The 13,559-nt window shown below is 43.6% G+C and overlaps 1 protein-coding gene across 1 annotated transcript; it reads right to left on the bottom strand.

Moving 5' to 3' along the window:
• Window positions 1–609: 609 nt before the first annotated feature.
• Window positions 610–11,366, bottom strand: LOC112230376 (SERTA domain-containing protein 2). Its single transcript, XM_024396648.2, has 2 exons — window positions 10,877–11,366; window positions 610–2,998 (listed from the first exon to the last, which is right to left on the bottom strand). Exon 2 carries the CDS (start codon window positions 2,992–2,994, stop codon window positions 1,933–1,935), a length of 1,062 nt encoding a protein of 353 aa, XP_024252416.1. The 5' UTR covers window positions 2,995–2,998; window positions 10,877–11,366; the 3' UTR covers window positions 610–1,932.
• Window positions 11,367–13,559: the final 2,193 nt, after the last annotated feature.

Here is a 13,559-nt window from a genome sequence, read left to right as displayed (position 1 = left end):
AGATGGTCCTTCACTCACGTGTCATATTGATAAAATAGCATAGTTTTTAAACGTGCATGATTTTCTACTCCGACAATCAACAGCTGATTCAAAGGGGTTGGGGCAGATAAAGCTTCTTTTGTGGGATACACTGAAATCACACACTCATCGAACCACATCAGTTTCCGGGTCACAGAACAGACTTTTGACCAAATGAGAAAACCCTAAGGAAATGCAATTGAGATTCTCCCATGGCAACCAAGTCTTGAACCAAAGAGTGCAGACTAGCCAGGCCCTTTGTCAACTCCAAAACAGGAAATTACCTCAGAGTACCTTTGTCAGGTTATACTATGGAGGGAAGACTGTGGCATACCAGCACAGGCCACAAGTAGTCATGAGCACATTTTAGAGCAAAGGTATTCAACTCTTATCTTAGAGGTCCGGAGCCTGCTGGTTCTGTTCTACCTGATAATTAATTACACACACCTGGTGTCCCAGATCTAAGTCAGTCCCTAATTAGAGGGGGACAGTGGGGGAAAAAAGCAGTGGAACTAGATATGGAGGTCCAGAGGTGAGTTTGAAAGTTATAGAGTGAATATTAGTTCAAATGGGACACATGAACAGGCTGAGAATTGTTGACATTTCATTTATTGTATAAAATAAATCTACAAAAGTATAACTGCATTAAAGTCGTATGCACATTTATACATAAAAATAATCAGATATTTCAGACCAATTAATACATATTGCATAGAACAAGGCACAGATTGAAGGTCAGTGTTAAAATACAGCCATTCTTGAAAACAGGTCAACTTAAAAACAAAATCGGCGAGATGACTGGAAATGACCACATTTGCTTCCATTTAAAAAAAATAAGAATAATAAACCATAATGCAAAGAATAGTAAGCAGCATAACATTTTTTTGCCACTGACTGACGAGAAATGCTTTGTTTTAAAGGCTTTGGATTACTAAAGTCATCACTGAAAGTTGGCTAACTGCTTCCCGACTGATCGATTGCCAAACACCAGAGACATAGCCCACCAACACTGACTACCGGCATTCACTTCCCTGAAAAACAAAACGAGGGTCAAATATATTACACCGCATTTCTTCACACATTACTAGCAGAATTTGACTGCATGTTCTGTACAACCCAAATGTTAGTGTCATGTTTGAATAAATATATGTGGTACACCAGAAATTAATAATAAATAACTTCATAATCACTTAGTACAGATTATTTTCAACATTTCTTGATGTCTGAACTGTGAACTAAAGACCTTGCAAGGTTACCCTTGTATATTTCACTTGATATCCTTTTGAGTCAGATCAGTTGAGCAAATTCAAAAACATGCCATAAAGGAAACGTAGTCCATCTACAAATAGAGAGTTGAAAGGTCATACACAGCAGTATGATAAATTCAACTAACAAATTATGAATAATACATTAAAATATAGAAGAAAAAAAAGAAACTTGAATGAGGCCTATGAAAAAGGTCAACATTGATAAGCTGTCTACATACAAAATATTGTTAAAGTACCCTCAATTTGGACGCATCGGTGTATACCCATGGTGCTGTGTGCAAAAGATATAGATCTTTGCATTTGGAGAAGAGAAAAAAAATAGTACAGACAAAGGCACTCAAATTGCAATCAAATAAATGCATTCCATACAGTATATTCAACATTTTGTTTCCATTTTGGAAAGGCGAGCACAACGCATGCACAGTGTAGTTAAAACGTCTCTTACAATTTCCGGACATAGGGAAAAAAACTATAATAATTTTAACATTTCGCCGCCTACGGCACTTTTTATCAAGTTTGTCGTGTTCCCTTAGGGCACACCGTAGCAAAACGGAAAATGTAAATGAGCATTTCTTATTGGACAAGCAACTTGCCGTTTCATTCAGTTCTTCCTTTTTGTGCCTATTGAACACGATCCCGATGTCAGTCAAGACCCCACCAGGACTTCCATAATGTGGTCGAGCTCAGCCAGGTCCATTTTGAAGGGCTGGTTTTGAGCCAGAGGGGGAGAGCCCGCCCCTCCCCCGCTGTAACTGGACAGAGTCTTGACCAGGTCGTCCGCAGTGACCATGGGGGTCGTTTTGGACACCCCCAGGTTCGGCGGTATTGAAGAGGCACCGCAGGGGAGGTTAAAGTCATACATGGAGGTGTCGATGTCCGTGAATAGAATGTCATCCAGGGCAAAGTCAGTGAGGAAGCCTCCGGAGGAGGGCGATATGTCTGCGTGGGCGCTGGGAGGGTCTGTTTTTGCAGCCTGGCTTTCGTCCAGCAAGAGCGACTCCTTGTCCTTCGGGCTGTATGTCCTCCCTTCCTCTTTCATGTCTATCCCTGCTGGTAGAGAGAGTGGGGGCTGGGGTGAAGGTGGAGGAGACAAAGGTAGGGAGGAGGTAGTAGAGGTTGTCACTGCGATGGGGCACAGCTCCTCGATCTCCGCCAAAGCTGAGGAGAAGCTGTCCTTGGCAGGAGGCAGGGGGGGCTCTGACGGTCTCAGCGAGACAGGGTGGTGACCCAGGGGGTGGGGTGAGGACGGCGGCAAGGCGAAGAACAGTGGCGGGTCATCGTCCAGGAGCGAGGCCGGGGTCAAACCAGAGTCCAGCGACGACAGTGGCGAGAGGGGCGGGGAGAGGACGCCGCCCAACGCAGATGTCGGAGCTTCGTGGTAGCCCTCGTCCTCTGTGATGTTCGGCGCCGGCGGCGGGACGGCAAAGAAGTGTGCGCGCAGCCCCGCACCGCCTTCCTCTTTGAACTCGTGGTGGATGCGGCGGATGACATTGTTGATGAGCACGCGGCGCTGCAGGGCTGGCTCAGTGGCGGGCGTCCGCGGCGGCCCATACAGCTTCATCAAGGAGATGTTTAGCACCGTCTGGCGCTGCAGCGTGTAGTTAACCCTTGAGTGGCTGCCCGCTGCTCCGGCCGCTGATGTGAGGAGCGCCTTGCCCTCCTCCAGGCCGTCCTCATCCAGTTTGCGCTTCACACCGTTACCCAACATATATCTGTGGGAGAGACCAGAAACAAGGTGTCAGGAGAAAAATGTATATGGTTGCTTTTACATCATATGTGAAAGAGTGAGTAGTAGTCAGTGAGGCACAGCTATGTGAAAGAATGACTGCTGGGAGACATACCACATCAAAACGAAGTGAGATAGATGTCAGTTACACTTGTACGTGATATGATTGTTTAAAATTAACAAACATCTGTGAGAGGAAAATCCCTCGTTCATCGTTTTATCAGCAATATAACAAGTGGAAAACACCCACTTCTCACTCAAACTACAACACAAGCTTCCTGGAAGCAGAGGGGCTTCCTTGCAAACAGTGACAAGAAATTAAATGAGCAAGCAGCGAACACACGCTCAGCGTCAGTGTATGAGGGGAGTTGGTGTCAGCTGACCAACTAGCATGTGAGGCCGCGTCAGCTGACTAGGTGGGTGGCAGCAAGCTCTGACAAAGTGGAATAGTCACAAATGGCACCCCATTCCTTTTATAGGGCACTACATTTGACCAGCTCTATGGGCCCTAGTCAAAAGTACTACACTAAATAGGGAATAGGGTGCCATTTGGGACACAAGTAAGTTCCCAACTGAACCACCTGACTCAATCAGAATACGGTGCTAACAGACGTGTCAGCACAGGAAACTGACTTCCTGCCCGGACACAGCAAAGAAAACAGGCAGAAATGGACCTGCTGTTTTATCGATTTACACTTAAAATGGTCACATTTGGGCAAAAAAATATAATATATTATTATATATATATATTTTTTAAAGCCCAACTGCAACCATTTTAAGCGTAAATCGATAAAACTGCAGGTCCATTTCTGCCTGTTTTCTATGCTGTGTCTGGGCAGGAAGTCAGTTTCATATATATACACATATATACATATATACACATATATATACACACATATATATATACACATATATATATACACACACACAGTTGAAGTTTACATACACCTTAGCCAAATACATTTAAACTCAGTTTCACAATTCCTGACATTTAATCCTAGAAAAAATTCCCTGTGTTAAAATAAAGTGGTGATCTTAACCGATTTAAGAATGTGAAATGTCCAAATAATAGTAGAAAGAATGATTTATTTCAGTTTTTAATTATTTCATCACATTCCCAGTGGGTCAGAAGTTTACATACACTCAATTGGTATTTGGTAGCATTGCCTTTAAACGTTTTGGATAGCCTTCGCAATCTTCCCACAATGAGTTTGGTGAATTTTGGCCCATTCCTCCTGACAGAGCTGGTGTAACAGTCAGGTTTGTAGGCCTCCTTGCTCACACACAATTGTTCAGTTCTGCCCACAAATTTACAATAGGATTGAGGTCAGGGCTTTGTGATGGCCACTCCAATACCTTAACTTTGTTGTCCTTAAGCCATTTTGCCACAACTTTGGAAGTATGCTTGGGGTCATTGTCCATTTGGAAGACCCATTTGCAACCAAGCTTTAACTTCCAGACTGTGGTCTTAAGATGTTGCTTCAATATATCCACATAATTTCCCTTACTCATGATGCCATCTGTTTTGTGAAGTGCACCAGTCCCTCCTGCAGCAAAGCACCCCCACAACATGCTGCTGCCACCCCAGTGCTTCACGGTTGGGATGGTGTTCTTCGGCTTGCAAGCCTCCCCCTTTTTCCTCCAAAACATAACAATGGTCATTATGGCCAAACAGTTCTATTTTTGTTTCATCATACCTGAGGACATTTCTCCAAAAACTATGATCTTTCTCCCCTTGTGTCTTGGCTGATTTCTTTGGACTTTCCCATGATGTCAAGCAAAGAGGCAATGAGTTTGAAGGTAGGCCTTTAACAAGAAATTTGTGGAGTGGTTGAAAAACTAGTTTTAATGACTCCAACCTAAGTGTATGTAAACTTATGACTTCAACTGTATACACACACACACACACACACACACACACACACACACACACACACACACACACACACACTCTTGGCAAAGGAGAAATGGTCAAGGATATTTTATTTCTGCTCATGAAACATGGGACCAAGACTTTTTACATGTTGACATGTTGCGTTTTTATATTTTTGTTCAGTATGCATGTATGTAAGAGAGATATACATCTTACATACATACTGAACAAAAATATAAAAACTCAACATGTAAAAAGTCTTGGTCCCATGTTCCATGAGCGGAAATAAAATATCCGAAATTTTCCATACGCAAAAAAAAAAAAGAAGCCTCTCTCTCAAATGTTGTCATCCCTGTTAGTGACCATTTCTCCTTTGCCAAGATAATCAGTATGTCCAACTGGCTTCACAACCATGTGTAACCACACTAGCCCAGGACCTCCACATCCGGCTTAGTCACCTGATTGTAAATGTATTTTAAAAAATTACAATCAGACACACAGCGCAACATAACCGGGCCCCCTGTCCTACCTATTGCAAACTAGGTAGGAAAGGAGTAAAATGTATAGATAATTATCATTGAGGTGTAGTTTCTGTCCTCATATCAATTCCAACTCATTCACTCACCTCCCTTATTTATCGTCAGCTTGCCTTTCTGAGATGAGAAACAGATAGAGGTCCGAAAACAAAGAGGGAAAGCTCATATCATACACACTAGGCCAGGGGTTCACAAACTTTTTTTGGGCCATGACCCCATTTTGATATCTGAACTTTTTCAGGACCCCAACCATGGGAATTGTTTGTTGTTGTAATTCATATCCAATGTTTACTTTTTTTATTTGGGGCTATGGCAGTCAATTGATCATTTGTCTGACATAATGAATCTTCTCACCACCTCATCTCTGCTGTCACAGCCAACCTGGACCGACATTTGATTTTAATCCAGACGAGAGCACCGATGGCACTTTCAAGACAACTGGGAACTCTTAGAAATATGGAGGCAAAATCATGACGTCAGTGATCTTCAGGTCGGACAGTCGGAGCTATAGAAAGAGGCCAGAGTTCCCGAGCTGGTATTCTGAGACGGATGACCATTCAAATACATTTCCCCCACATTGTTTTGGTCCCCCCCTCGCTCTCCAATAATAATAGTTCTCTCTAGATCCACTGATCTGTAGAATGTTTTTGTATTTCCCCTGCATGCTTGTGTTCAGTTTCCCAAATGTCTGTTACAAAGGCAAGGAGACACTCTTTCCATTACACAGAAAGTCAACCAAGTCGGTTTTCTTTTACAGCCATTGTGAATGACAACAGCTTCTCTCAATGCAAATTTTTTTTTATCTTTCCAACACTCCCCACCCCCCAAATAGCCCCAAGCCTCAATGTGAAATAGAACGTTGTCATGCTCTGATCTCTTATCTCCACAGTTTTGTGAACAGGCGTGTGCGCAGTGAATGTGGTTTGATGTACTTTACAATCACCTCTTTTACCGCCAGTTGCTCTCGATGTATCACAATGCGTCCATATGGCAGAGGGCAGGACTCTGTACTAGAGTGCAGAGTCCTGCCCGCCATAGATGGCGCCCCCATCTGTGCAAAAAGCCCATCATTCAATACCATGGAACCTGTTTTACGTCAATATAGCCACGCAGCACACTTTACACGCCATGTGACGTTTCACTGTGCTCGTGAATCATGAGACAGAACAATATGTCCTTATGAATGACATCCCACCACATGTATAGCGAACAAAAAAGTCAATGCATAATCATCTCAGCCCTCACACACGGTTTTCACCATATCAATTGTGGCCGGTCTGCAGTAGTGTGCGGTTTCATAGTGTAGTGGGCAACGACTAAGTGCAACGACTAAGTGCGGCGCTCTCTGGTTTAATTTTATCTTCCATTTCGATTTTTAAAAGGTAAACTACATTACAATGATTGAGATAAAGACAACATATATATATATTTTTTAGAATGATGATTTCTTTTCAGGATTTGGGAAATTCTCCCACGGCCCCATTTTCGTATCAGGGACCCCTAGTTTGGGAACTGCCGCACTAGATGCCTCCCAAAAACTGTCACCTAAGATGGAGCACAGAGCACACCTCTCCTGCAGTGCATTGTCTCACTGGTACGTGTAACTCTACCCCGCTACATAAAATACTGCACACAGCCTGCGAGAGACTCGCCCCTTTCAGTCCGTTGTGTAACGTGTGCTACCTTTATGAAAGCCAGAGGAAAAGAGATTCCCTATCCCATTTCCAAACCATGTTCTTGTAGAGAACATTGCTGTGTGAGAGAGTGAGTGAGTGACTGAGTGAGAAAGAGAGAGGGTTTGAGTGTGTCAGCTTTGCTTAGAGCCACACACGCCAACTTGGACTCTGAACACTGAGCACACCAAACCCCCCCCTCCCCGGGGCCCACACACAGAGGGAAGTGCATGCGCGTGGCTGGGGATAGCTCCACACTCGCCTGTTACCATGACGAATACAGTCAGCTGGGAATCCAGGGAGAGAGAGGGAGGAGGTATGGATGAGGTAGGGAGGAGGGACAAGCAAAGGAGGAAAGAAAGAACCAAAATGTTTCTTCACCCAGGCTGCCATCACTATTGCAGCTAGTGCTGCTGCTTGGATGTGGAGGTAAGAGAGCAACTTGGAGTGCATCCAAAATGGCCCCTTATTCACTAGTGCACTACTTTGATGTAACTAGGCTACATTTTGTAGTAGTTCCCTCACTCTGCAAATACTATGCCTCCCCCACTCTGTAAAATTATTCATCAGCCCCGTATTCCACCCCTGCTCCGTTCACTTATTCCTTTCACACGTGGGGCCCTTTGACGCTGCCATCTGCTGACACTGTCTGAAGTCAGTTGAGAGATGCAGAGAGAGAGCGAGAGACAGAGAATAGAGAAGACTGACAGGGGATTTCGGCTGACCGGGAAAAACAGGGGTGACAGAAAGACAGAGGAAAGGAAGGTGAAAGGGAGAGTTGAGAAAGAAGAAAAAAAAGAGCAGCAATATAGAAATAGGAACACACCTTCCGTTGACAAAAACAACACAGAAGTGTCTGATTACAACAGCATTCCAGGCACACAGAAGGCTTTCTTTCACTCCATACTCGCAGCAGGCTTACAGCGATGGCACTCAGATTACACTCAGATTGGGACGAGGCAATGTCCACCCCTCGAGCACATGACCACTTCAAACTCATGTCCCAACATGAACTTCTTGGTTCTCCCAAGAGCTCTGTGTTCCGATATACCAGGGTCATATTCATTAGTACACACCGTAGCACAACGTGCTTTAACTGAAAAAACTAAAAAACTAAAACAGGAGTTCCTTATTGGACAAGTTCAAGCAGTCCCTCCCCGTTTGCTTCTTAGTGAATACGACCCAGAATCCGTCCACATGTTATTGATAATTATTTAGTAATGTTATTTCAGTGTGTACTTCCATGAAGTGCCAGGGATTTGTAGAGCCCCATCTGGGACAAGGTCAAAATGTCATTGGATTATATTTTTTTTTAGGGTGGTAGCAGGCAGCTGCATGCCTTACATACTCAGCAGGCATCGTCATCTTGAGGAGGGTCTCGGTTGCACACCGATTTCTAATACAAACTCTGCTGTGCACACTTAGGCTGGAAGAGCAATTCCAGATCCTGCACCTTTCTCAATGGCACACAGTGCAGCCTGCACCGGAGATTGCAACCCTCATTCATCAACAAGCATAATCATTATATTTCCCACACTACTTCTTTAAAGTTCTGTCAGACTTCCAAGTCCTTCAAGATTGCAGTAAAAGAAAAACATTCATATTTGGAATGCAAGCATTTTCGGCCTCAATTTTGCCCAAAAGGTTCCTGGAAGATAATAATTTTATGCCAGGTTGAAAGACAAGATTCACTGTTGGGCTCTGGTCATGCGAGAAACCACACTCAGAAGCCAGGCTGGCCTGGCATTAGGATTGTTTGCCTAGGTTTCTCCAGCAGGCAAGTGGATGCTTGTAGCACTGATTTACTGGGCTTGTTTGGAAGAGACTCCAACTGCGTCTGAAACGGCACCCTATATAGTGCACTACTTTAGACTAGGGCCTTGGTCGAAATAATCTTACTATACAGGGGATAGGGTGCCATTTTGGAAGGACCTAAGCTTGTTTGGAAGAGACGCAGAGTTACGGAGAGTTATTTTGATTGATCACCAAGAGGGAGATTTCAGAGCCAATTTGCTGAAATATTTAGGTGAACTTCAGCCCTCCTGCTCAAATAGTAGAAGAAAAAGGAAAAAGAGGAACGAATAGTGTTTACTGGAAACCAGAGCAGACAGAGTCAAGGAAGCAAAGGTGGACTTTAGTCACGGAGATGGAATGCTGAGTCTAGTAGTAGTGTGGACTGTGTGCCTACTGCAAATCTGTGCAGATTCCTTGTGGTTGATCATTGCATGTTGGTAACCCTTTGGGGGATTTCTTACTATTCTTTTTCATATTTTAATTAATGCCTCACTCCAATTCTTTTGTGTTTTTATGGGCAATTCATGTATATGTTAAAATCTTTATCATTATTAAATCAAATTAAGGAAATGTTGCATTAGGCCTCAGAGTTGAACTACGGCACAATCATTTCCAAATCATGCAACTGAACTCTACCAAAAAATAAAAAAAATCCATATTTCCCTGTGCAAATATGAATGTCACTCTGCCCTACAGTTGAAATGCAAATAACACTTTGCACTGTTAGGTTCCTACAAGGCAGCAGCCAGAACTAGCCTTTTTTTTACCACCCACATCTCTGAACCAGCGCTAAACTATTTGGAAATCTTTACAGCAGTAGTTAAAAGCTTTACAAAACGGTAAAACAAAACCAGAGGGCTGTATCAGATTAATTCAGAGGCCCCATTCCCCCAGTGAAGTCTGTAAGTATGGCGTACTCATTAACTTTTAGCCTAAACAGTTTGAAAAGGCATGTATGCCTTCTATTTTCTAAACTACTAGTTTAGCTTCCAGGACCTATGGCTCATCATATTCCTATAAAAAGGTGACAATGAGTCACTCAAACTACAATGTGATGACCAAATATATATCCGATGAGTCACAACAAAGCTATGGGCAAGTCTCAAATGAAAATATGCAACATTACATAACGCTCCTGTACTTACAAAGTAGCAATTGTACTGGGACCCACATGAACCGCAACGTTTTCAGTGAACAAAGCTATATTGGTGTGAAGTTCCTCCTCCCACTCCCTCAACGACTTACATGCCACCAAAAAGTGGTTCTGTAGCCAAGGCCCTATGATCACTGTTGGTATGACATGGCTCTAGCATTTGAAACGAAACTAAGTCACGCGTGGGTGTCACTTGCTCTTTCAAAATGTCAGAAAAACATTATTCAGACATTCCCACTACTGGGGCACTAAGACTGCGGGAAATGGTATGGATGACTAGCCTACTAACAACGATTGTGTTTATTGATGCATCTTATAAATGTAATGGTTTGGGTTCTCTGTAATGCCAGAACGCATGTTTGATCAATTCACTGTATGAGCTGTCACTGACGTATTACTGTAGCTGTCACAACAGCTGCCCTTGACCTCCAAAGGCATACGCCACAGATAGCCTATGGCTGTGATGGGGGCGCCATAGTCTACTCACCGCCACCTGCCACAAAGTACTCAGTCGGCTCTTCACTGAACTGGAGACTTAAAAACAATATTACGTTCTGGTTTCAAATATTAGGGCCTCCTTCCACACGCAACATAACAGACAAGTAGCTAAATGTATCAACAACAAAAAGCCACTCAGACAGAGGTGCTTTCTCCCTCTCGACTCAAGACACAGCAACAAAATGCGACAAAATGTTTTTTTTTTTTTAAGAGAATGGCAAACAGGTCAATAACGGCTAATAATTCATTTATACGTCAATTAACGCGTAATTATTCCATGTTGAAGCGTGTTTAAATAATCCTAACACTGGTGAAAGCAACGCAGTCATAAACTTACCACATGTAGTTCCAGCAAGGGTTTCAAATCCTGCATCGGGGTCAAATTGACGCCAAGAACATAGGCTCTACAACGAGGAACACCAGACATCGAACTCTTCGCCGTCTATACTTTCATTTCCCCGCCGCGGTTCTCCAAAATAGCCGTGGAGCTCTACACAATGGCGAGCTGTCGAGGAGACCGTTGAGTAGCCACAGACAACTACCGTTCACTGAACAGCAGGACAGGCACTGTCGGAGCTATTTTTTTTTTTACATCTGCAGATAGACCTACAACTACACTAGCTAGGAATGACGTAAAGTGAAATTACGCTCTGAACTGACAGTGTTGACTGGTACGGTGGCACACGCCTCGCCCCCATGTAGCTTGGGAAGCCACTAGCGGGCGCTGTGGATCTCAACTATCGTCTGGGCTTAATGTGCCCAACCGGTAATACACTAGTGTCCCCCGGCGAACGGATTGTATTTAAAACATTCGCTATTCAGGCTGCAAAGGCTTCGATTTCCTCTGTAACTCGATTTAATGTCAAGGATACAAAAACGGGGAAAATATGCGTACTTTCTTTTTTGGAAACACCATTTCCCACCACCATGCTAAAAGTGACTAAATGTTAGTCTCAGATGTAGCGTGTCACGCTCAGCCAATCAGGTTGAAGCAGTCTGTTTTTTCCACCCCTAACATAGCAGCCGCTAGTCACTTTTTTGAAAATGTGTCGCTAGAGGGGTCTCAATAAATCAAATCAAATGTATTTATATAGCCTTTCTTACATCAGCTGATCTATCAAAGTGCTGTACAGAAACCCAGCCTAAAACCCCAAACAGCAAGCAATGCAGGAGTAGAAGCACAGTGGCTAGGAAAAATCCCTAGAAAGGCCAAAACCTAGGAAGAAACCTAGAGGAACCAGGCTATGAGGGGCGGCCAGTCCTCTTCTGGCTGTGCCGGGTGATTATAATACAACATGGCCAAGATGTTCAAATGTTCATAAATGACCAGTATGAGGATTCTGTGTTATGCACTATAGCTCGTTACCATATATGTGATTGAATATTATCTGCTGTTGGCTTGTGTGGATGTATGTACAGTGCCTTGCGAAAGTATTCGGCCCCCTTGAACTTTGTGACCTTTTGCCACATTTCAGGCTTCAAACATAAAGATATAAAACTATTTTTTTGTGAAGAATCAACAACAAGTGGGACACAATCATGAAGTGGAACGACATTTAATGGATATTTCAAACTTTTTTAACAAATCAAAAACTGAAAAATTGGGCGTGCAAAATAAAAAAATAATTTTGCATGCCCAATTTTTCAGTTTTTGATTTGTTAAAAAAGTTTGAAATATCCAATAAATGTCGTTCCACTTCATGATTGTGTCCCACTTGTTGTTGATTCTTCACAAAAAAATACAGTTTTATATCTTTATATTTGAAGCCTGAAATGTGGCAAAGGGTCGCAAAGTTCAAGGGGGCCGAATACTTTCGCAAGGCACTGTATGTGTTATGCAACATAGTTGACTTGAAACATTGTTAACAGTTTCAGGGCCATGGGCCTTTCTCATGATGGAGAAATTCAGAACGTAGTGTTGCGAGAACAAACAGTCTTTTGTTAGATAACAGGAGCCAGGTGCGAGATAACGGTATCGAGCATGAGTGCATAGATATTCTTCACAGCAACATCTATCAACTGGAGCGCCCGGAGGCCGGGACCAGCTCTGCGCCAACAATCAACGATAGGCTGTTTGAGTCTAAACCACGCCCAGTTTCTACTCTGACAGGCCGGCTCGGAAGCAGGAACTATTTCTGTCAGAGTATATTTATAATATCTTTGTCAAGAACAAGTCAGTTCTCTGTTTTGCCCTGCGAGGTAGGACAGAGAGCCCGTATATACGAAAATTGCATTTACCACTTATTGCTTAGCTAATAAAAAATACATACCATACAATCGGTGATTCATTGTCATATGTATCCTGATACCAGATTCGAATTGACGCAACCCTGACACCAGCATGGTCAAATAATAATAATCACAGTTGTCGAGGGTGCAACAAGTCAGCACCTCAGGAGTAAATGTCAGTTGGCTTTTCATAGCCGATAATGGAGAGTATCTCTACCGCTCCTGCTGTCTCTAGAGTTGAAAACAGCAGGTCTGGGACAGGTAGCACGTCCGGTGAATAGGTCAGGGTTCCATAGCCGCAGGCAGAACAGTTTAAACTGGGGGAGTCATCATGCCAGGTAGTCCTGAGGCATGGTCCTAGGGCTCAGGTCCTCCGAGAGAATTAGAGAGAGCATACTTAAATTCACACAGGACACCGGATAAGACAGGAGAAACACTCCAGATATAACAGACTGACCCTAGCCCCCCGACACAAACTACTGCAGCATAAATACTGGAGGCTGAGAAAGGAGGGGTCAGGAGACACTGTGGCCCCATCCGATGATACCCCAGGACAGGGCCAAACAGGCAGGATATAACCCCACCCACTTTGCCAAAGCACAGCCCCCACACCACTAGAGGGATATCTTCAACCACCAACTTACCATCCTGAGACAAGGCCGAGTATAGCCCACAAAGATCTCCGCCACGACACAACCCAAGGGGGGGCACCAACCCAGACAGGAAGACCATGAATAGTCTATAAATATAGCGACAAAGTCGCTAAGTTGGCAACACTGGCATTTAGCCAC

This window comes from Oncorhynchus tshawytscha, linkage group LG32, assembly GCF_018296145.1.
Source record: "Oncorhynchus tshawytscha isolate Ot180627B linkage group LG32, Otsh_v2.0, whole genome shotgun sequence".
In the NCBI taxonomy this organism is placed as follows: domain Eukaryota; kingdom Metazoa; phylum Chordata; class Actinopteri; order Salmoniformes; family Salmonidae; genus Oncorhynchus; species Oncorhynchus tshawytscha.
The sequence above is the reverse complement of the archived record's forward strand: the minus strand, read 5'-3'. Positions and strand labels throughout refer to the sequence as shown.

Bases quoted from the DNA above. Each gene is read 5' to 3' on its own strand.
- LOC112230376 (XM_024396648.2), bottom strand. From the start codon at position 2,994: ATGTTGGGTAACGGTGTGAAGCGCAAACTGGATGAGGACGGCCTGGAG.